This window comes from Ursus americanus, chromosome 14 (assembly GCF_024610735.1).
Source record: "Ursus americanus isolate L20-20 chromosome 14, mUrsAme1.1.p, whole genome shotgun sequence".
Classification (NCBI taxonomy): Eukaryota; Metazoa; Chordata; class Mammalia; order Carnivora; family Ursidae; genus Ursus; species Ursus americanus.
Window position 1 is genome coordinate 69,863,275 of NC_142140.1, and position 24,412 is coordinate 69,887,686.

General features: G+C 44.5%; 1 protein-coding gene across 8 annotated transcripts in view; it reads right to left on the minus strand.

Moving 5' to 3' along the window:
- SPECC1 (sperm antigen with calponin homology and coiled-coil domains 1) overlaps positions 1–24,412 on the minus strand; it is a 257,749-nt gene that overhangs the window by 119,475 nt on the left and 113,862 nt on the right. For 4 of the 8 annotated variants that reach the window (XM_045778240.2, XM_045778241.2, XM_045778239.2 and 1 more), the window contains exon 4: positions 7,564–7,665. The exons of 2 other annotated variants lie outside the window; for them this stretch is intronic. In XM_045778240.2, the coding sequence (XP_045634196.2) occupies positions 7,564–7,665 (102 nt within the window). Of the gene's footprint in view, positions 1–7,563; positions 7,666–20,213; positions 20,429–24,412 lie in introns of those variants that run through there. 2 more of the 8 variants (XM_087867665.1, XM_045778244.2) reach the window with 2 other exon arrangements.

Genomic DNA, 24,412 nt, shown 5'->3' on the forward strand with positions numbered 1-24,412 from the left:
ATAGATTTTATTTATTTATTTGAGAGTGAGTGTGAGTGAGAGAGAGTGGGAGAAAACAAGTTGGGGGGAGGGGCAGAGAGAGAGGGAGAAGCAGACTCCCCACTGAGTAGCGAGCCCGACTCAGGGCTCCATCTGAGAACCCTGGGACCACGACCCAAGCCGAAGGCAGATGCTCAGCTGCTCAACCGACTGAGCCACCCAGGCGCCCCTATTAAAGAGATATTAAAAATATTTGGGAATATTTAATGACATGAAAAAATCTTATATTACACTGTTAAATAAAGAAGTCAAGATATGAATTGGAATATACGATAAGGTTTAACTCTGTGAAAGTGTGTGTGTATGAGTGTGTGTGTGTGTGTGTGTGTGTGTATAAAAGGCTCAATAACTACACCGCACAGAAATGTCAAGAGTCATTACCTCTGAGTGGCAGGATTGTGAATGATTTTTATTTTCTGGATACATTTCTTTAGTTTCTTCATTTTCTTTCTTTTTTTTTTTTTTTTAAAGATTTTATTTATTTATTCGACAGAGACAGAGACAGCCAGCGAGAGAGGGAACACAAGCAGGGGGAGTGGGAGAGGAAGAAGCAGGCTCATAGTGGAGGAGCCTGATGTGGGGCTCAATCCCACAACGCAGGGATCACGCCCTGAGCCGAAGGCAGACGCTTAACCGCTGTGCCACCCAGGCGCCCCAGTTTCTTCATTTTCTATAAAGTGAGACGTACTGCTTACAAAATCAGGTAAAATATTCATATTTTAAAAACAAACAAACAACCAGAACAGCTCCCCTGGTCACCCTCTCTTCACGGGATACGTTCCAGACCTGTAATCAGAGCACACTCTGGTGTCACCCTACACATTTCTTTGCCTACCACTCCTCCTTAATGTTCTGGCAATATCAAAGATCTAACTAGTCCTCAGAACCCAGGATTCTTTCACAACTCCACTTCTTGGCGATTGCTATTTCCTCTGCCTGAAAGTCCTCCCCCGACCCTCTAGCAAAGGCTTCTTCAATCTTTAAGATTGGGTTCGAATGTCCCTCTTCTGTGAAACCTTTCCCAGTGTCCCCGAAGAAATACTGCTTCCTGGTCTGAGTTCCACACGTCTTTGCTTAGGGCACCACTGTGAGATGAGTGTGCTATATAGTAAGGTCTATTACATAGCTTCCTCCCTGTGGTGGACCGACAGACGTCACCAAAGATGTCCACATCCTAATCCCCGGAACTCGGGAATACCTTACATGGCTAAGGGACACTGCAAGTATGATTATGTTAAGGCTCTTGACTTGAGGAGATTATCTTGGATTATCTGGTGGGCTCACTGTAATCACAAGGGTGTTTTTAGAGGGAGGCAGGCAGGTCAAAGGCAAGAAAGGGAGACATGAGGATGGAACCAGAGGCTGTAGCAATGAACTGTGAAGACGGCGGAAGGTTGCAGGTGGCCTTGAAGTTGGGAAAGGCAAGGAAATAAATTTGCCCTAAAGTCTCCAGAAGGAACAGCCTTGCCAAAACCTTCCTTCTACACCTCTAACCTCTGGAACTCGAAGAAAATAAATTTGTGTTGGTTTAAGCCAGTAAATTTGTGGTAACTTGTTACAGCGGCAAGAGGAAACTAATACAATCCCTGAATATCCCAGAAGTACCTTGGGGCAGGCGCAGGGAGGGGGATAGGATAGTGGGCCCAGGAGGTGGGGAAGGAAGCACTCAGTCAACATTTGGTGATAAATGAAACATTGTCTACCTCACGGAAAATGACCGAAAAGAAGTGGTGCAATGAGAGGCAGGAGGAGGAAGAAAAAGAGGAGGGGGTCCCATCTATTGAGACATTAACATTTATTGTTAAATTTTTGGTTCATATTTATTAACATTTTTTGAAAACTCATTACCTTCCAGGCATTGTTCTAAGAATGTTCTACTGTTCTGAGACCTTCTTTAAGGAAATGCTATTATTCCCATTTTACGGGAGGGAAACAAAGCAAGGGATTAAGAGACTAACACTCCCCCGGCCCCATCCCACAGCTAGTAAATCGGGAAGCCAGGTAAGAATGCAGGCATTCTGGCTCCAGGGCCCATGCTGTTAAATATTAAAAAGAAAAAGCTGACACACTGAGGGATTTGCAGGAATTTGCACCTGAACATAAGCCAAGGGGACTAAACTTAGTTTAAATCAGGGGAATGTATTAAAGGAATATTCTCTGTCCAATGTGCCACGTTTTGTGTGGTTCTGTTTTCTGCACTAATTCGCATCTGGATTCACGTCCCGAAAGGAGGCAGAAGGAGAGGTTTAAAGGCTATGGGAATGCTGCTCTGGCGCGGACCCTTCCTGCACCCCACCCTCCCACCCCCGTCCTGCAAAGGCCCGGAGCCGGCCATGGAGAGAGGAGCTCCAGGACCCGTGAAAAGCCCAGTGGTGTTCTCTGGGGCCAGGAATGCTGGGTGGGAGAGAGGTGGGTGACCAAAGGCGGGCAGCAGCACCCCAGGAGCAAATCAGGCACGGTCCCCAGATCACGGAGCAAGGCCGGCGTGGTAAACACACCTTTACGAAGTCTCCTACCCACGCTCAGTCAGATTTGAAAGGGAACCTGGCACCGGGACAGACGGCTTTCACGCGCAAACTACTGATGATCAGTAGCACTGACCCGCAGAAAACCCACTCAATGAATTAGAAGACCGACGAAGGGGATCCACTCGGAACTCTCAGAAAGGGGTACAGAGGTGAGTATAATTCTTTGGGAAACTAAGAGGCAGGAAGGAAAATCGTAAAGATCCGCTGTAATAGGGAAGCCAGATGGCACGAAGAAAACAATGGGAGAAGATGAAGCTGAGGTAAAGAAAAGTGCTGAGAAACTTCAAGGGAACCACCAAGTGCCAGGCGACCTTAACGAAGCGAGGCCCGCCATCTGAATTCAAGGAGCCCAGGCCAGCTCAGAGCAGGTGTTCTCGGACCGGGGGCTGAGGTGAGGCGTTCTGCCGGCCTGCTGATGGGGTCAGAGGCAGGAGCCCAGCCACAACGAATCCCGTTTGGGGGCTCAATCCTGCTCTCTTCTCGAGTCCAGGCGGAAGGGGTCACACGGGAAACGTCACCCTGGAAGGAGCACTTCACTAACAGCTGGCCAGGGCTCCCCTGGCAAAAGGAGCAGAAGAGGGCAGGGGAGGCTCAAGGCCTCCAAGGGGCCCAGAAGAACGAACCGTGTTCCCACGGCACTCACGATGACATCTGACAGCAAACGTGCAGGTTTTCCCTGCACCGAGGGCTTCTCCAAACTCTCTGGACCCCGAGTGTTGTCCTCTAATTCAATTATGACACTAACCACCTACAGTTAGCACAGACCCCACAGGTTAAGGACTTAGTCCCACAAGACTGTCCCCACTTCAGGTGCCAGTCCCAAGTCCCAGGCTGTCACCTGTACTTGTGACCAACCCATTAAAAACGGGGGGTTTCCACAGCCCCACCTAAGGTTTGATCATTTGCTATAACGGCTCAGAGAACTCAGGCCCCAGTTTACTTACTAGATGACCAGTTTACTACAAAGGAGACAGACAACTCAGGAACAGCCCGATAGAAGAGATGGAAGGTGTGGGGTGAGCATGGGGCTTCCATGCCCTCTTTGGGGGTGCTACCCTCCCATATCCTTGACATGTTCCGCAGCCTGGAAGCTCTCCAGATCCCACCGTTTAGAATTTTTATTGTGGTGCCATTATGTAGGCACGACTGATTACACCACTGGCCATTGGTGGTTAGACGCAATCTCCAAACCCCCCTCCACTCCCCGTGGTCCCGGGGTAGGGCTGAAAGTTCCAGCCCTCTAACCACGTGGTTGGTTCCTCCGGCAACCAGCCCCAACCTCCAAGAGTCACCTCAATTAGCATAAACTCTAGTGTGGTTGAAAGGGGCTTATTATGAATAACAAAAGATGCTCCCTGTCGCCCCACCACTCAAAAATTCCAAGGGTTTTAGGAGCTCTGGGCCTGATGTACATTTTTTTTATTCTATCATAAGGCCTCTCTCACCCTCCACTCTGCAGGGCAAGCAGTGACCTGGCCTCCCACCCAGCCAGAGGCAAAAGCAGGTGCCTCCGAGGTGCTGGCCAGAGGTCACGGGGAAATGGCCTGGCGAGGGCAGCAGCCAGGAGTGGACAGGAGTGAGTCAGGCCTGTCCGTGTGCAGGCAGGACCTGTGGTCAGCCACGGAGCCAATTCCCTGAAAGTGAGCTTTTTAAGGAAGAAAACAGTGGGTGAATTTTCTTTTTCCCTTTCAGGGTATCAGAATGTGCCCATCAGGGCAGAATTCACAAAAGAAAATGAAAGAGGGCTAGAAAAAGCAAGGAAACAGATTCTCCCCTGAAGCCTTCCCAAGGCGGATTTGGGAGGAGGGGGGGTTATCAGTACCAAGGTCTGACCACCTGGTCTCAATTTGGGATGACCTTGGAGGACCATCCTAGCTCGAGCTCCTTGAGACTGAGAAAGCGGTTACGATTTTATCACATTTCAACTTCTCTCTCTGCTTGGCCATTTCCTTTGCCCCCTCCCAGGGACTGTTTCTGCAGGCACCCCCCACAAACTCTCGACACACAAATCTCTGTCTCAAGGCTGATTTCCTGGGAAGCAACCAGGTCTATCGTTTACAACCTCACTATATGTGTGTAGTATAATGGATTTAATTTTTTTCACATATCTTAAAATAATCTTTATTTTAACTTAGTCTTATTTCGTTTTAATTAGCAGTTTGTGTTTGTTTGTTTTTAATCCAAGGTCAAAGACGCTCCTGCCTCCAGAGCTGGACAGGTAAGTCCATGTCTGTGAAAAGCAAGAACCAAAGTCAGCAGTAGGAAATGTGCCATGTGGGGAGCTCAGGCCCCGTGAAAATATTCTTACTCAAAAAACTTTGAGACATTGCATAAGACAAATGAGGTTGGCCCATGTGTGTCCTCTGGGCTATACTTTTTACCAAGACATACTCGGCGTACACTTGGCACTCAGCTTTGCTCATTCACCTCTCTGTCAGACGTTTCTCATCCTTGGGTATGATCCTGACAATTACAGTTTGAATGGCAGTCTGCTTACTATCTGATGAATCAAACCACTGTAATTACTGAAACATTCCTCTGTGATAGATGGCTAAGCCACTGGGAGGTGACCCAGCCATGTTTGTGATAGCATTTATTCGGTAGGGGTGTTATATTGAGTGTCTACCGAAATCATTGGTGAGCCTATGTTAATTTTGCTAAATTTAGCTCTCAAGCACAGCTTCTGGTAAGTATACAATTAAGCATGGCATTTTTATACCTAAAAGTGACCACAGGGCTCCCGAGGATTATACAATCATCTCAATATCATGCAAATATCTTAACAGTCCGAAGAGAAACTTTTTTGGGACTAGTGGTCAAAGCTGACCATTTCACCTAATATGAAATAAAACAGAAACCTTTAGGACAGTTAGCAGCCTGCATTCTTTTCATGCCAGGACAAAGGCTAGACTTGCATTTTAGCTATTGTTTCCTTTTGTTTAGCTGAGTATCTTATGCATCCTTATTTGGAAGTTTTCCTTTCTGGCCTGCAATTGGGAAGGAAAAAAAAAAGGACTCTGTAGGATTTCAACATGCTTTCTAGTCTGGCCAAAGTGTAGGACGAAATCATACACTTTTAAAGGGTGGAAAGGACATCGCAGATGGAGCTCAAGCCCTTTTACTGACATGAAAACCCATCAAGGTCGAAAAAGGAGAGCTGAGCCTGACCGTCTGTCTCAGAATCCACGGTTCTGTCTAATACTCCAACCCGCCACCTACAATAAATGGAGTTTGTTTATTTCATGTAATCCATTTATAATCACCAGAAGCCTCTGGCGGTATCAGTCCCTTCAAGGCTAATCGCACACTGTCTCATTTCTCAAACACTCAAATCTGACTCTTACAGCCTTGAGGGGTGGAGGAGATTAAAATTTCTCCAGGGCACACAATCACATTAGTAAACCTTCCCATAAATCCCGGTCCACAGCACGCTCCCACATTCTGTCCTTCCTTTCTCCTCACTTCATCACGCCTTCCCCTGCACCTCACCTTCCCCTGCACCTCACTCTCCCCTGCACCTCATCCTCCCCTGCATGTCCCTCTCGACACACAGTGCCTCCCCTCGCTCACTTCCTCCCATCCTGGCCCTGCATGGGTCCTGAAGCAAAGAAGCCTACATTTATCAACTTATCATAAACCCTGGCTAGGCCCAACCAAGTCCCCAGCCCAACAAAGCTCTGGGGGCCATTTAGCAGCCACGGCAAACAAAGGATATCATCCGCGCCAGAGGAGAAGGGAAGCCTATGGGGGGGGGGGGGAAGGATCTACCTAAGGAGGTGACATCTGGGCTGAGGCGGCTTGAAAGGCTGAGAAGTAGGATGACGGTATAATTTATCTTGCAAATGGCATTTTGAGAATAAAAATAGCAGGTGTAAACGGACCCACCACAGGTGTTCACTGGGACTCTCCTGGACAAACGGGACTTATGGTCAACCTACAGAGGAGTCAGTTGACCAGTTCGGTGAGAGGAGCATCTCCGGCAAAGGGCAAGGAGAAGGAGCGTGGTATGGTTCACGGGAGGCCTGTGGGTCTTAGGGGAGGGCTAAGGCAGGGGAACGGCACGTGACCGCACAAGTACACACGCCTGATCTAAGACCCTGCCGCACAGCTGGAGATACTCAGCCACCCGAGATGCTGTCATTAACCAGGAACAGGAAGAGGTCTCCAGAGAAGCTAAAAATGTCTGTGCCCTAAAGTTCACACCTTTTTATTATTAGGAGAAGCACTTCTGGTTTAGACCCAGTTCTGGCTGCGTTTGTTACTGGTTTCCAGGCGCACGGGAACAGATGAGAGGCAGCAGATGATGAGTGAGGGAAGTGCACAGTGGTGACAAGCATATGGCCATGGCGCAGGCCAGCCACAGCCATCAAGAAGCCCCCAAGGCACCCCCAGAGTCAAGGCTGGTAACAGAAGTGACATTGACTGTGATGGCCCGAGGAATGGGAAATTAGTAGACTAGCAGACACAAAGGAGAGGTCTGGAATACTTTAAGGACTATCTTGTATCTAGAATGGTTAGCACAAGGCTCTGGATACCAGAATTTATTATAAAGACGAGGGCATTTTAATGTACAGTTTCCATTAAAATGTCATCATTGCTCCAATTACTGTAGTCTGTTCATTTTCATTCTTTCTTCTTCCTTTTTTTTTTTAAAGATTTTATTTATTTATTCGGGAGAGAGAGAGCGAGCAAGCGAGCATGAGCCAGGGAGAGGGAGAAGCAGACTCCCCGCTGAGCAAGGAGCCCGATGTGGGGCTTGATCCCAGGACCCCGGGATCATGACCTGAGCCGAAGGCAGACGCTTAACCGACTGAGCCACCCAGGGACCACTCATTCTTTCTTTTTTCTTAATCACTGACAATTACTGATTGAAAATCCCTACCAAGGCATAAAGCACAAAAGCAGAACGCCACAGGTTAGGATGTCAGGGAAGCTGTGAGGGGCACGTGGACACACACACAAAGCCCCACCCCCTCCACATACACACTTTGCTAACCTGCAAAAAGAAACTGTTTCACCACGTCTTTGGTCCGGCACATAACTGCAGGTAACTGGAATGGAGTCACACTGAAGGAAGGGAGACGAGACCAAAGCGTACCTATAAACAGATCATTTTCATAATAGTTCTATGACCACTATGAATAGACTCTTTGTTTATCTGTTAATAAATCAGAAGGTTAGACTGCTGATAATTTAACCTTCCAAGATTTTTTTTTTTTTTTAAATTTGGCTGCTGGTAGAGAGAAAACCAGGACCAATTAGAGGGAGAAAATGAATTCTTTGGCAGATAAAACAAAGGGGATTTTCAAGGGCTTGGGAGGTTGTTGGCACTGGTTCTTCATCGCATATAGTTTCGGGTCAAAATTTATGACCTTACCTTCCCAGGTTTATCGTAACCCCTAATCTTAACACCTACCCATAATTAGTTCAATTTGGAACACGTAGCTGGAAATGAGGGGAGGATAAAGAAGGGAAGGGGAAGAAGACGAATTTTTCCAGAGCAGGGGTTAAAAACAAGGAATGGGGCAGAAGGATATTGGTAAGAGAGTATTTATGAATAGGCGGGGCTTGTGAACACGCAGAGAACAATGGTGCTGGGGGCCTGTTGGGCCTCTGGGATGGGGGTGGAGCCCTGTGCCAGGCCCCCCCGGGAGTGGCAGGCCCAGGATATCTGGGTTATCTTTGTAGCGGTGTGGAATGTGGAAAATCTCTTTCTGTGAAGCAAGCTTTTCTGAAGTTCATAACATGAAGTAATTTTTTTTTTTTAATCTCGGTTTTAAATATTTGGCCCACCACATCAATTTTAAAATATAAAGACTACCTTCTCCCGAGAATTAAAAAAGGTCCAGGAAATACAAGGGATGGCTGCCGTCGATTCACTGAAACCGTGCTTTTTTGCTAGGGCCTCTGCGGAGCGTCGGGGCCGTGGAGTGGAGTAAGACAAGAGAGTGTTGTCAGGTACTTCTCACTCGGCTGGAGAAGATCAAGCTGTCACGCGATGTCCACGCGAAGGGGGGACACCAGAGGGCCTCGAAGGCAGAGTGGGAAGTTGGCGGGCAAACTGGGGCAATGGCTTCTGTCTCTCTCAAAAATTTTAAGAATGGGAGGCGCCTGGGTGGCGCAGTCGTTAAGCATCTGCCTTCGGCTCAGGGCGTGATCCCGGCGTTATGGGATCGAGCCCCACATCAGGCTCCTCCGCTGGGAGCCTGCTTCTTCCTCTCCCACTCCCCCTGCTTGTGTTCCCTCTCTCACTGGCTGTCTCTATCTCTGTTGAATAAATAAATAAAATCTTTAAAAAAAAAATTTTAAGAATGGAAGAGAGAATTCTACAGGCTAGGAATGTCATACCTAAGGCACATTTGGGCGACATGCTCAACAGAGAAAACCCCAGTCTCCTCCACTCACAAAATAGCTCTCTCAGAAAGTTTAAAAGTTTAAAATCATAGGGATGCCTGGCTGACTCAGTGGGTAGAGCGTGCGACTCCTTATCTCGGGGTCGTGGTGAGCCCCACGTTGGGCGTAGAGTTTTTTTTTGTTTTTTTTTTTTTAAAGATTTTATTTATTTTATTTATGTGACAGAGAGACAGCCAGCGAGAGAGGGAACACAAGCAGGCGAGTGAGAGAGGAAGAAGCAGGCTCCCAGCAGAGGAGCCCGATGTGGGACTCGATCCCCGAACGCCGGGATCACGCCCTGAGCCGAAGGCAGACGCTTTAACGACTGCACTACCCAGGCGCCCCATGAGAGCTTTTTTTTTAAAAAAAATCTAAAAACATAAAATCATAGCATATTGAAGTCATCAGAAGCTTCAGAGCTAACCTTGCACATACACTCTTTTTCACATATAAGGCAACAAGGAACCAATAAAAAGTACGCTAATTCATCTTCCATGTTTAAAAAAAAAAAAATCCAAAAGCGGTATTAAGAAAAACCGGATTTAAAATGTCATTATAAGGTGAAAATTTTCAAATCCAGGACATCATTATGTCCAACAAGAAAAGTCATAACATCAAGATGAATGCCAAAAGGCATTTTACAAAATTCAGCAATGATTTCTGATCTTACCACCCATAATACATGAGGGATAATACCCCCATTTAACAGAGGACATCTGTGTCATCCCTGGGGTCTAAATCTCTCAGAGTTTATAGTTTACCATGGAGGCCTCATACATTCCTTATTTCTCCCCCAGATTTTATACACTTTGTTCATGCTGTGAATGTGACCTTCTAACAAACCACTGTTTCGGGTTATGACTAGCATAAAGCAAGCTCCTGTTACACACATACCCACCCCTACGTATACACACATGGCATGTACATGCATATTCATAGATATATGATATTTCTTATACGTATTTGTGCATTTCCAAGCTGTTTACTGAATTCTCATGAGTTTTATAGTTTTTCGGTTGACCTTCCTGGCTATTCTTGCAAGAAAATTATTGTACCAGAAATAAAGCTAATTTTGTCTCATATTCAATAAATATTATTATTATTTTTTAAAATTATATTGCTTTGGCTAGTCTATCTAGAAACAATGCCCTGTATGGGCACCGCTGTTATTTTCCTGACCTTTATAGGAATGTTTTCAGTTTCCTGCTAAGCACAGTGCGTGCGGCTTTCAGACCACTTTATTTATTATCTTAAGAAAGGATCCATTCATTGCTATTAAATGTTTCTGAGGTAGATGTTAAATTGTATTAAATGCATTACTGACATAAACTAAGATGAAAATTTTTTTTCTCTTTCAATTTACTGTTGGTATAAATTTATCGGATGGTGTTACTGCATTCTTGGAATGAACAAGTTTTTTTTACAGGGGTATAATATTTTTTAAATATATGGTTGGATTAAATTTGGCTTATCTTTCAGCTAGGACTTGTATATCAACATCAGGAAGAATGTACTCTGGCCTTCTCCGTGAGCTCTATCTTTGAAAGGCTTTGGTATCAGGAACAGCATGAATAGTATTAGCACTACTTTCGTGAAAATAAATTGGAATGCTTTCCATCTTTTATGTACTTCAGAATATTTTCCAAGTTTCTATTATTTGAGTATCACCCTCACAATTCTGGCTATATTTGCATTTACTTGTCCTATTATAATAGATTTAATATTTTTCTGCATAAACTTAATATTGGCTCCTTTTTTTGCCTAACCTCATCCTAAGCAACATAGATTTGATGTACTAAATATAATTTTCTAACACATTTAAAATTAATTATTAAAATAAGAAATAGTCATGTGTATATACCTTAAACCATTACCTGTACCCTCCACAATACAGTAATCTTTGGGAAACAATGCACTAGATAGCTTTAGCATGGAAATTATATTTCTCATATTTGAAAAACTTAACCTATTAAAAACCATCTGGGTTTGAGATTATTTTTGGAGCTTTTCTTTTAAGTTACTTCATGATGTCTTCCAAGATTACTTTTCTAAGTGTTTCATTTCTTCATTTTAGTAGTTTCATTTTCAATTTCATCAAAATGTTGTAATCTTATTCTATTTTTTAAATCTCCACATCTTCGATTATATACATTCTTTTTTTTTTTTAAAGATTTTATTTATTTATTTGACAGAGATAGAGACAGCCAGCGAGAGAGGGAACACAAGCAGGGGGAGTGGGAGAGGAAGAAGCAGGCTCATAGCGGAGGAGCCTGATGCGGGGCTCGATCCCATAACGCCGGGATCACGCCCTAAGCCGAAGGCAGACGCTTAACTGCTGTGCCACCCAGGCGCCCCGCGATTATATACATTCTTACACTGCAAATTTGGATTATCTCCGTTCTCTGTTTCTTCATTAGTCTAACTACAGTTCCATCTACTTCATTGTTTTAACAAAGAATACACTCTTAGATTTTTCAGTTCTAGTGTGGGTTTTTTTGTTCATTCATTCAACAAATATGTCCTACGTGCCAAGCATGTATCAGGCAACGTACTAGGTGCTGAAGGTAAGAGAAGAGTGAAACACACACAGTTATCATCTGCTTCATTAATTTCTCCCTTTTGAAAAACACCCTCCTGTTTCCCCAGATTTCTTTTCTTGTTTATTTTCTAATTTCTGAGTATAGTAATTGATTTATTTTCATTGTTTCTTTTCAGACATCAAAGAATTTCAGAGGAATGAATTTGCTTATTTGTAACCTTACAGAGTACTTCATAATCATTTTTTTTAATAAATTGTAGTTCTCAGTTCTTATTTGGGTCAAACTTGTCCAAATGGATTAAGTTTTTAAAATTTCAACTTTTATTATCTATAGTTCTATTGCATTATGATTCAGAGTGGCCAGTAAAATTTACCTTAAGAGATGGTAACGAGGTTTTCTTTCTGTTATAGAACAGATCGATGTTTTAACCATACCATGAACAATTCAGAAAAACTGTGTAAGATGTATTGTTGAAATCTCTCATTTTTACTCGTGAGTTTTTTTAATGCATTTCTAGTAAGTTTTGTTATATCAGTTCCAAGGTTTGCTAGTTACTGTGATGAATTTTTGTAACTGCTACTCTTTCTTCTTGAATCAAGTACTTTTTTCAATGTAGAGGGTCCTGTCTGATTTAAGGTACTCCATGGGGTGCGCGCTGGGGGGGGGGGGGGGACGGGACGGTCTTTTACTGATACTATTGTTTCAGTAGAATGACTCCTAAGTCAGGCAAAGCCATGAGAGAGATCCACAATTAAATCACACGTTGTCTCACTATCAAGAAAGATACTGCCTTAAGAGACAGAAAGTGTAAGAAAAGCAGGTAGTGTTCTATCAAGTCAAAAGATGGGAAATATTTATGTTATGTGCCACGGAAGTATGTGCCACTCTAACCAAGTGATGTGGCCATTTGAATGGAGATCTTAGGCTCCCAATCACGAGCTGTAAGAATTAAGGAAAACATAACTTAAGTCTGACCACTTCCTTCTTCAAGTTTTGAAGTCATTGTTACAGAGAGATTACAAAGGTCCTGAACCTAAAATATTATACGCATACTAACTATCCGTAAGGGTGAGGACAAAATAACAGATATCCTCACATAAAGATTGAGAAAATTTATCATGCATAGACCATCTTTGTATATGCTCAGAGCAAATATGCTCCAATCACAACAAAACGGGCTCTAGTGGGTCTCTGGAGAACAGGGTAAGAATCCTGTCCTTGTCCCTGCCTGAGCTCTCTGTTGCTTAAAAATCTCAGCAACCCGAGAAGGCAACCCCCAGAATCACATGGGATGAAATTCCTATATTATTTATAACAAAATGCTTATGTAAACTACCTTTTAATCCTAGAATGATTTAGAATTAAGTAGAGAAGTATTTAAAAGAACTAAACGGGGGCGCCTGGGTGGCTCAGTCAGTTAAGTATCTGCCTTTGGCTCAGGTCATGATCCTGGGGTCCTGGGATCAAGCCCCACGTCTGACTCCCTGCTCAGTGGGGAGTTTTCTTTTCCCTCTGCCCCTCCCCCAACTCATGCACTCTCTTTCTCTCTCAAACAAATAAAATATTTAAAAAAAAATAAAAGATTTAAATGAGTAGTAATTATGTAATTACATATGTGTGTAAACAGTATTATATATTAAGAAATACCTACATTTTGGGATTCCATGTTAACTTTAGGAGAATTGGACCCATTAAGAGTTCAGATCAGCCTCATGATTCCAACCTAAAAGGTGTAATTGAGTAATTAATTTGTGATTTTAATTTGAAAGCGTGCAGCTACATATAAACACACAGGCAGAGAGAATGTGTGCTCTGAAATATACAAGAGGATTTAAGAACCACTATGTTTATAAATGTAATTATTAAATTTATAAGGTTTTACAAAACTGGACTGGCTTGTCAGTCACACCTAATAGGAACCTAAATATATTAAACTAATACACACAATTTAAGATATTTTAAATTTATTAACAAGTTTGTAAATGGTACTGAATATTAATCAAAGATCCCCTTAAATAGTGACTATTGAATTTTTCCAGACTTATACATAGAATAACAAGCTGCTGACCTTGAAAGCTTAATTATTCACACAACTAGCTGACTTAATTTTAAAAATCAAAGTATTGCCAGAATATGCTTTTCTGCAGCGTGTATATTTTGTTTTCTGTCTTAAGCTATAGGAGGGGGCTCTTTTTTTTAAATGCAAATTTTAACTCATTCACACTTATCACAGTAACAGATACACTTAATCTTATCTGGTTTTTCTCTATGTATTACCACTGATCTTTCATTTATACATCATTTTTAATCCTAAAAGAGAACGGTTTTCCAAAGTGTGTCTCTCAGGACATTAGTTCTACTCTGAAATTCTTCTATAGTACAAAATACATCTGAGAAAACCTCTTCTTAATGAATATTGTAAAAACTCTGATGAATCCTTGAAATCTAAAACTAATGCCAAGAGAAGCCATTAACTCATTTGCTCAAGCCTTCCAACCAACTCCACTCCCCTCCTCCAAGTCCCAAACTGCTATGAATAAGATAAAACAGATGACAAAAAATATTCTGGAAATAGAAAATATAGTTAATGGAATTTTAAAAGTCAGTAGGAAGACTGGAAGAAAAAAGTGAATAGAGATTGACAGAATATATAACAGTTTGGCAACACAGAGGATCACAGGAAATACTCCAGACAAAGCAACAAGAATGCAAGAACAGAGGAGGATCTGAGAAATAGGGGGCTAACCCAAGAGTGAGACACGACCAGAAGGTAACCAAGTCCAAACTTAAACACGCTTACTGGACACTTTCTATGTGTGAGGCTGTTCTAATCTTTCACCTGTTTTAACAACAACCTCATGAGGGAGGTTATATTTCTAACCGCTTTTCTAGATGGAAAAACTGAGGCTCAGAAAGCATACATCATTTGCCCAAAGTCTCAGAGATGGAAGTGACAAAACTGGGATTTGCACAGTCCGACTCCAGAACCCAAAAGTCTTAACCACCGTGCTTTTCATCTTCAAGAAGAAAGTAAATTCTCTATAATAATGGAGGTAAAATTGAGAAGCTCCATAACAGGATAAAAACATGTTAAAATCATTTTAAAATTAAATAATTATAATACTTGTACTAACTCCTTTCCAACCTAATTACTCCTCCTATTTTTCGTTTAAAGTAATATCGTCTGCCGCAGATCCAAGTTAAACAATGTAAGATTACATTTCCTCCTCTATAAACCTAAATGCACTACCTAGTTCTCCAGTAAATAATACATATGGGATCCTAATATGTTAAATACTAATTAGTTTTCAACTTTTAGAATCAATCTGTGAACAATGCACACAAGATTTAATAATACTAATTATGGAACAGAACATTCTAGCCACACGTAAGGCTAAGAGGCAGACAAGGTCAGGGTATGGAGGATAATGTGGAAAAGACAGAAGAAATTTAGGGATGCTGTATCCTCATTTACCCAGCTAAGGACACTGTTTAAAGTTGGTTAATCAAGAAATGCAGGTGGGGGGGGACAGAAGACAAAGAAGAAGAAAAAGAAAAAAATACAGGTAGTAAATAATAGATTTCCTTAGAATTCTAAACATCTTTTAAATGAAAATTTCACACAGCAAAGTTGAAAAAATTTTACAGTGAAAAACTGTATACCCACCACCTATATTCTACCTTTAGCATTTTACCAACTAACAAGAGCTTCAGAAAACTTAAGGATGACTGGCAGGAATGGGGGAGTGGGGAGGGGGCAGAGGACTATAGTAGTAAAAATGCACTAATGCCTCACCTTTCACAGTGAGGGTCAGTAGATAGCCCTGAAAGCTAGGAAGTCAGGAAAGGGTTCAGGTAGAGCGTATAATGTAGAATTATGGAGATAACCACCATTTCTTCGAAATACCCCCCCAAATAAGGAGGGATAACAAATGAAAGGATGAAAAGATGGATAGATATATAAAGCAAATGTAGCAAAATGTTAACTGTACAATCGAGGTGATGGATATATGGGTGTTTACATGTCTTTCGATTTTTCCGATCAAATTTTTCTTAATATTGACACACATGAGAGTGGACATGATGTCTGGAAAGAGATTGCCAGTATTCACCAATATCTGTGCTGTCCTCTGCCTGGCACTCCACACAGACATCTTCTGGTTCCTGAGCATCCAGGCGGGGCCGTGTGACTGAGACGGGCCAGTGGAACCTGGGTGGAAATGATGTGCGCCACTTCCAGGCCTGGCCCCTAACATCTCCTGCAGTATCCTCCGTGTGCTCGTCCCCTTCCTGAGTGCGGGCAGATCCAGAGCAACTCAGTGCTGAAGATGCATGTTGACCAGCTTTGGTCTCTAACAACTGTACACTGCCCAGGCTGCGCCCAACTCACACCAGACTGTGATGTGAGGGAGCAATCAACCTGTACTGTCTTAAGTGGCTATTTGGGGATTTGTCTTTAACCAGTTAGCGTTACCTCTAACTAATATAAAGTGGGATCTGAGTGGGTATGAGTAGAGGCTTTTACTTTTGTTTTATATCATTTGTATTCACTGTTTAAACGCATACATGCAGGGCCGTCTGGCTGGCTCAGCTGGAAGAGCACGTGACTCTTGATCTCAGGGTTGTGAGTTCAAGCCCCACACTGGGCGTAGACATTACTAAAAAAATAAATAAACTTAAAAAAATAACAAACTAAAAAATAAACACATACACACAAATTTAAAATGAATAGTAATAAGCAAATATCAGCTAGTAGTAGTGAAACTGGGTAAAGCCTACTAAACTCACCTCTGACGAAGGCCTCCTTTAGCATATTGGGCACCTCTGTGTGACCGTTAAAAGGCAAAACTGAAAAATGGCACCCCTTCCTCTGAAATGATACGACCCTACCTGGGCCCCCTCATCCCTTTATACCCAGATGCCTTTGAACAGTGCACAACCTGTGCAACTATACCTAGCAGCCCTCTCTACAATGCATGTACTGACAACCTGGTTGGAAATTGAAGGAGTGTTAACTGGGAACTTGTAGGAAGTTCTCATTCTAGCTGCCCCCATTTATGCAAATTTTCATGTCTTTTACTGATCCATTTTTCCTGCCCATCCTGCAATACCACAATAAGTCATAATGACCCAACTCAGAGGATCATAGACACCACAAAAGAGGAAACTTGCTGCCACCATGGCCAACTCCAGGGCCAGAAAAGAAGCAGCAGTTGAGAGCCTGTCTTCTGCTTTAGGTGTGCCCCAGAGAGGACAAGGTGCTTCCACCTGGAAAAAATGAGGGGAATTCTAGCCCTTTTAAGCCAAGGGAGGGGAAGTCTAAGATGGAGATTTTACCTCACTTGCCCTTTCAATAGACCCTCCCTGCCCAAGCAGCTGAGGTCCTGTGGAAGGAGCCATGAGATGTGCCACCTGGACCTCTATTCGAGAAAGAACTTGCTGTTCTAGGGACTGCAGGTAGCTGACACACCTCCAGGATCCTAGAACCCAATCTGGCTTTTGAGCTGACGGTATATTCTTCCCAGGCCACTTCCGGCAGTGACTGACCACAGCAAGAGCACGGGGGACTGGCCATTTCTGCCCAATCAGGGACTCTCATGGGCGGTCTGCTCTAGTGCTCCCCCAGTCAGTCAGTCAAGACCTCACCAGATCGGCACAGCTCTCCGACACTCTTCCTGCCCTGCCCTGCTGCCTCCCTGCTTCCTTTCATTCGTGGCGGATCTGCATCGTGGTCTAAAACTCTCCCCAGCCCACTTCTGGCTTCCCACTCCTTTTCGTGTTTGTCAGGTCTCTAATGAACTTCTTTCATTCCTAAGTCTGTTTAATAATAATTTTTTTAGTAATCTCTATACCCAGCGTGGGGCTCAAACTCACAGCCCCAAGATCAGCAGCCGCATACTCCACTGACTGAGCCAGCCAGGCACCCCCCTAATTCTTTTAAAGGTCTGCATCTCAAAGGACCAAAGTGACACAATACAAGAACTGTGTAAAAATCAGACTTGGGTGTTGCTCTCCCCTTGTCCAGCCTTCCTATTTCCCCCTTAGCTCTACCACTCATCTCTGGGCCCCTTGCTCTAATAACCCGTTGAAGCCCTCGTTCTGATTCTAGTCCAATGCGCCACAACTGCCAGTGGGAGGCCCCCACCTCGTCCTAGCCCTCAGGGTAGAGCAGACTGAAGATAATTCATCTTTAACAAAACTCTAATTTCCAGAGGGGTTTTTTTGGGATGCATTCTACAGCATTTCATTACAGCATTAAGAAACGAGTTAAGATTACACTCACACTTTCAGGCAACACTAGTCCCTCAGATTTTCCAATTGTGGTCTTTACGTGTAGCAAATGAGATCGAGTTCCCATTGTGAAATTATATTCATTCTTGAAAAATGCTACAAAATAAGTCACCGGCATAAAAGTGTCCTTTTCATCTCTTGTCCCTTAGAATGCTCACTTTGGAGTGCCTGGGTGGCTCAGTCGGTTGAGTGTCCAGCTCTTGATTTGGGCTCAGGTATTAATCTCATGGTCATGGAATCAAGCCCCGCATCAGGCTACCCACTCAGCAGGGTGTCTGCTCATCCCTCTCCCTCTGCTCCTCCCCTCACTCGTGCTTTTTCTCTGTCCTCTCTCTCTCCCTCTCTAAAAAGATTTTATTCATTCATTTATTTGAGAGAGAGAGAGAAGCAGACGTCCCGCTGACCAGGGAGCCCAACTTGGGGCTTGATCCAAGGACCCCGGGATCATGACCTGAGCCAAAGGCAGAGGCTTAACTGACTGAGTCACCCAGGCACCCATGAATAAATAAAATCTTAAAAACAAAAACAAAAACAAAACACCACTTAGAAATTGGAACCCAGTTGGAACCTCGGTGGCTTGGTCGTTAAGCTGCCTTTGGCTCAGGGTGTGATCCTGGAGGCCTGGGATCGAGCCCCACATCGGGCTCCTCCGCTGGAAGCCTGCTTCTTCCTCTTCCACTCCCCCTGCTTGTGTTCCCTCTCTCGCTGGCTGTCTCTCTCTGTCAAATAAATAAATAAGATCTAAGAAAGAAAGAAAGAAAGAAAGAAAGAAAGAAAGAAAGAAAGAAAGAAAGAAAGAAAGAAAGAAAGAAAGAGAGAGAGAGAGAGAGAGAGGAAGGAAGGAAGGAAGGAAGGAAGGAAGGAAGGAAGGAAGACTGGAACCCATATAACTCTTAAAAGCTCTAGGAGAGGGGTAGTCTCTTCACAATTTTGACACAAAAGGAATGAGTTTTTACAATACCTGGGCTGTTGTATACTAATGAGGTGTTTTTAAAATGTTACATATCCTTTACCTAATAGTTTATCATAGCGCTGTTTATAATGAAGGCATTATTTTGCAAATATTGGTTGTTCTGCCCAAAGAAGTTCGGATACCTGCTGCGCAATGCAGAGTTACCCCTATGTAATCTACGCAGTAACCCTGTCTCTGAATGTTTTCTTCATAGTGCTCCCATGTGGCAAAGTTTTCCATCCTGGTTCTTGTACCAGTCCAAGGCACCCCACCTCTGCCCAGGCTCAAGGATACCGCCTAAGGCTGCTTGGCCTCCCTGCCAAGACCCGGAGCTGAGGCCCTGGGAGGTGAGTGAAGAGCAAGGGACCGAGGCTTGGAAGACCAAGGGTCTATGTACAGCGCTGCTCCCAATTCCAGGGATGTCACTTGCACAAGTCACTCCGCCTCTCAAAGCATCAATGTCCTCAGTCAAATCCCAATTAAAAAATTACACCCTTGAGAAATTTTTGAAGAGTTCTGACTCTGTCACAGGAACACATACGTACTCGCCACCTGCCACTCCAGGATTCCAGCATTAAGTCGACCATCTCTCCCCAATCAGACAAGATGCAATTTTTTGAAGCTAAATTAAATTCCACTTCCTTCATGTGACAGAACAGAAATGTTCTGGTTTTGTTTTTAAACAGCCCCGTGGTTATCAGCATCTAAATCTGTGCCGGAGGCCAGGACGATGAACCAGAAGATGAAAACTAGAGCCCAGCTGACTCTCCACCAGGCTCGCTTAATTTCTGAGGAAATAAAAATTTGATAAGCCGGCGAAGTTTCTGGTATCCCAGAATAAGCACGGACTATTTTGGGTAAGGAACAGTCACAATCAAGCCCTTGGTCTGAGGATGAGTAACAGATCTGCTGACGGGTTGCCACCTTCCACGGGACTCCAGAAAGTGTGTGATATGCAAATGATGCACCGCAAAATGGACAATGAACCAGAACACGACTGCTAAGTCACACTTTTCGTTGCAAATGCCCAGAAAGTCTGCCAGAACTGCCTGCACGCACGGTCTTGGAGACCCTGTCTGGCCGGCAGACAGGAGGGGCAAGTCAGATCCCCCGGGAAATCCGCACCGAGCCCCGCACCCCCTGACCCCTCTCTCCACGGGCCTGGCCTGCGTCCTCCGGGCCACGGAGACCGGCTCCCGCCCGCCCCACTCGCTGCGTCCGGGCGGACCCAGGGCTTCCAGGTACGTGTTTATAGTGAGTGGCATTTCCTTGTCGCGGAACAGGCACAGGTAATTTCACAACCCCATTAGCGCATTCCAAAGGCAAGAATCACATCCCGGGAACTTCACCTTTCCACTCGCCCCCTGGGCGCCCGCGGGTAGAGCAGCGGCCGCTGGCCCGAAAGGCGGGTGGGGGAAGGGCGCCGGGCCGGGGAGGGGGCGCGGCGCGACCCCCGCCGACAGCACAGACCTGGTTCGGGATCCTCGGGCCGCCCCGAGTGGTTGCCCATGCTCGGCTGACTCCGGCAGCGGCCGGGTGGCCGGCCTCGGACAGGGTGTCCGCCGTGCTGCGGCTCGCGCCGGCTCCGGCTGCCGAGGCAGCTGCGTCCGGCGGGTCCGCTCCAGTCAAAGAAAGGGCCGGGCGCCTTCCAGTTCCCGGCGGCCGCCGGCGGAGCCGCTCCTCGCCCGCGCGGGCGGGCCCCGCCCACCTCATCTGCATACCGCCTGCTCTCAGGCCCGCCCACCTCTACTCCAGGCGGCCGGCCCGGCTAGGCCCGCCCATCTAATCTGCATAGCGCCCTCCCACCTCATCTGCATATCGCTCTAGAGCATCCGAAGGGTTCCCTCCCACGCGTGGGAGGGCCGCACCAGCTGACCGACTTCAGGCCTCTAGGGGCGGGCGCTGAGAACTGCAGCTGGACAGGGTAGGCTGGAAAAACCCCACTGCCGGGAGGCTGACGCCAAGGGCCACGAGAAAGGCAAGATTCTGCGCGTGAGACTTCAGATCTCATGTTAGGGCAGGAAAAACCTAGGGTTGGCATGGTGCAGGCGCTTTAGACATTTCCTGGGTAAATGAAAGAATGGACGCACAAGCAACTCTTGAGGAGGACATGCAGAAGAATAACACTTTAATAAAGACGTGCCCGCTATCCAAGATGAATACTACCTCAAATAATAAAAATGCATACCAGTCCTTAGTGGTAACTGTTTTTGCTGCTATCAGAAATGACTAACTTATGGAAATTGCCCTAAACGACTTTCATAGTTAATCTGACCGTGAAAACACTTAGAAATAAGTAAATCTTGGCAGTGGAAAATATTTAGGACTAATAAAATCATGAGTGGAATGGCTAGTTCTTTCTGCATTACTGGAACGCTATGGCCCATTCTCAGTTCTCACCGTACCTATCAACATCTTAAGTCACCGCTGATCATTCAACTCCTCAAAACAGGAGGAGGAGTTCAGACAGCAGAACCCCGCCTCTCTGGTCTCCCTTCTCAATCCCATTTGTTGGTTTCTCCTCATCTCTTTGATCTCTCGCACCTGGAGTGCCCCGAAACCCAGTGGTCTCTTATCCACCGCGGTCATCTCTTTTCTAACTTGGCTGCCCGCACCAATACCTTCTTCTGTATTACAGACTCATTTAACCAACTACCTTCCTGACACCTCCACTTAGGTGTCTTAATAAGCATCTCGGATTTAACTAGAAAAAAAACCAAATTCTTGATTTTCTTCCATAGCTGTCTCTTATAGTCTTCTCCATCTCCATAAATGGAATATGCCAGAATACTTATCATGAATGGCACCACGTCTCAGCACTTCTCACCACTTCCATAGCTACCACCTGCTCCAAGCCACGGACCATCCTACGAGGATGAATTGTAACTGCCCCCTACCCAGTCTCCCGTCTTCTGCCCTTGCCTCTTATGTTCTAATCTTCACATGGCAGAGTGGTGCTTCTAAAACCTAGGTCAAATCATACCACACCTCCATTTACAATGCTCCAATAGCTTTCTGTCTCACCGGGAGGAAGAGCCAACGCCCTTGCACTGGCCTCCACCGCCCTGAATAATCTTCCCCTCCTTCCATCAGTGGACTCTCCTTCTCCCTCTCACACTGCTGTCTGCTACACTGGCCTCCTCACTGTTTCTCAAATGAGCCAGTCATGCTCCCAATCCAAGGGCCTTTGCCCCTGCTGCTCCCTTTGCCTGGAACGCTCTTGCCCCATATTCCTACATTACATAGACCACATGTTTCATTCTCTTTCACTTCCTAGGTCTCTGGTCCAATGTCATTTCATTAAGAGGGGCTTCTCTGTCACACCACATTAGATAGTAAGCCAGACCCTCCATGTACACACTTCCCTGCTTTGTTGACCTCTGGGATGCATATCACCATTTAGTGTGCTATATACGTACTTGTTGACTGCTTCATTATCTCCCCACTAGATTGCAAACTGCCTGAGAACAGGGAATGAATGAATGAATTTATAGGCTGTACGATAAACCAATCAGCTCGTACACATGACTTCCTTTTGACAGTGCCATGAGTTGGCTTCTCCAACAAAACTAATTTGTCAAAAAGAGGAGCCATGGTTCTATTTCCGTAACCTACACAACCGAGCGCAACACTGAGCACACAGAAACAAACGTACTAAGGAAAATAAATTGCATAGCATAATTTTAGAGCAGAAATGTATATGAAATCAAGTTCGGCCTCCCCACCTCCCACCTCCTTTTTTAAAGGTGAAGAATGAGCCCAGAAAAGATGGTTGACTTCAAATATTTATGAGATGATGGACAAAGGCTGCAATTGTGAACCCTGTAACAGTGACACAACTTCAGTTTACAGAACAGTTACAGCCTTATCCACAGAGTTTTGAAAACTGATGAGTCATTTTATTAATCCCATAAAATGTTAAGCAATTAACCTGTGTCTCTTTATGGCAGCTCAATAAGGCACCAACCCAAGATACCTCCTGGACTCTACGGCTCTTGCTCTGTCTCTTTTTGTAAAAAGATTTATTTATTTATTTTAGAGAGAGAGAGAGAGCAAGCACACAAGTGGGGGGAGGGGCAAAGGAAGAGTGAGAGAGAGACTCTTCCAGAAGACACCCCGCTGAGCATGGAGCCCGACCAGGGGCTCAGTCTCACAACCCATGAGATCATGACCTGAGCCTAAATCAAGAGCCGGACACGTAACTGACTGAACCACCCAGGCGCCCCAGGCCTCTATGCTTTTATATCTTTTATATTCTCTCTGATTTGATACGCTTCCTATAATCTGGCTTCTATAATCTGGCTTCCTGGCAGGTACCTATTCATCTTTTAAATTCTTGATCAGATAGGCGTCTGGGTGGCTCAGTAGGTTAAGCGTCTGCCTTCGGCTCAGGTCATGATCCCGGGGTCCTGGAATGGAGCCCCGCATCGGGCTCCAAGCTCTGTGGGGAGTCTATTTCTCCCTCTGCCTCTGCCGCTCCCCACGACTCCTGCTCTCTCTCTCTCTCTTTCAAATAAATAAGATCATATTTTTTAAAAAGATTTAAATTCTTGCTCAGGTAGGAGCACCTGGGTGGCTCAGTCAGTTGAGCGTTGGTCTCTTAATTTCAGCTCAGGTCATGATCTGAGGATGGTGGGATCGAGCCCCGCATGGGGCCCTGAGCTGAGTGTGGAGCCAGCTTAAGATTCTCTCTTTTCTTCTCCCTCTGCCTCTCCTCCCTGCTCCTGCACTCTCTCTCTTAAATAAAAATAATAACAATAATAATTAATTAATTAATTAATCCTTGCTCAGGCATCAATCACTTCCAATGAGCCTTCCCATCCCAGCCAGAATTAAATACTCTCTCCCTCAAGAAAATTCTGTATACCTTGTATAGTCTTTCCCACAGAACCACGTTATTTCAACCATTCTCCTTTATATGATTATAAACTCGTTGTGTGGCAATGACGCTGTCTTAATAATTTTTCATTCCTTATATCTAATGTATAGTAGGTGAAGTAAATAATATATTTAATTGCTCTATCAGCTAAAATGCTAACTTCTCAAACAAACAAAATAGCTCTGTGATGGTTACTTAAACTTCTGGAGGACTGTTTGATACCCAGAGAAATCCTATGTTATTGAAATGAGAAGGCTACATTTTATAAAAGTCAAGTCTGTCCCAATTAATCTGTGATTTTATTTATTGTTTTTTAAAGATTTTATTTATTTATTTGTCAGAGAGAGAGAGAGACAGAGAGAGTGCACAAGCAGGGTGAGAGGCGGGCAGAGGGAGAAGCAGGCTCCCCAGTGAGCAGGGAGCCCGATGGGAGATTCGATCCCAGGAGCCTGGGATCAAACCTGAGCCGAAGGCAGACGCTTAACCACCTGAGCCACCCAGGCGTCCCTAATCTATGATTTTAACAAAATGCAAATTAATCATGAACTCAATGTATTTATTCCAAGATTCACCTGGATGAATAAAGACATTGGACAATATAAGAAAATTTATAAGAGGAAGAATAAAGAGAAGAGATTTACCTTATTAGAGTTTTTTAAAAAATGCCATAAAACTACATAAGAAAAATAGTATGGCTACCACAGAATGGAAATGTGAAAAAAACTCAGATTTAAAAGAATTTAGTACAAAGTAGCACTTCAAAAGAAGTGAGACCCATATCTCACCCTTT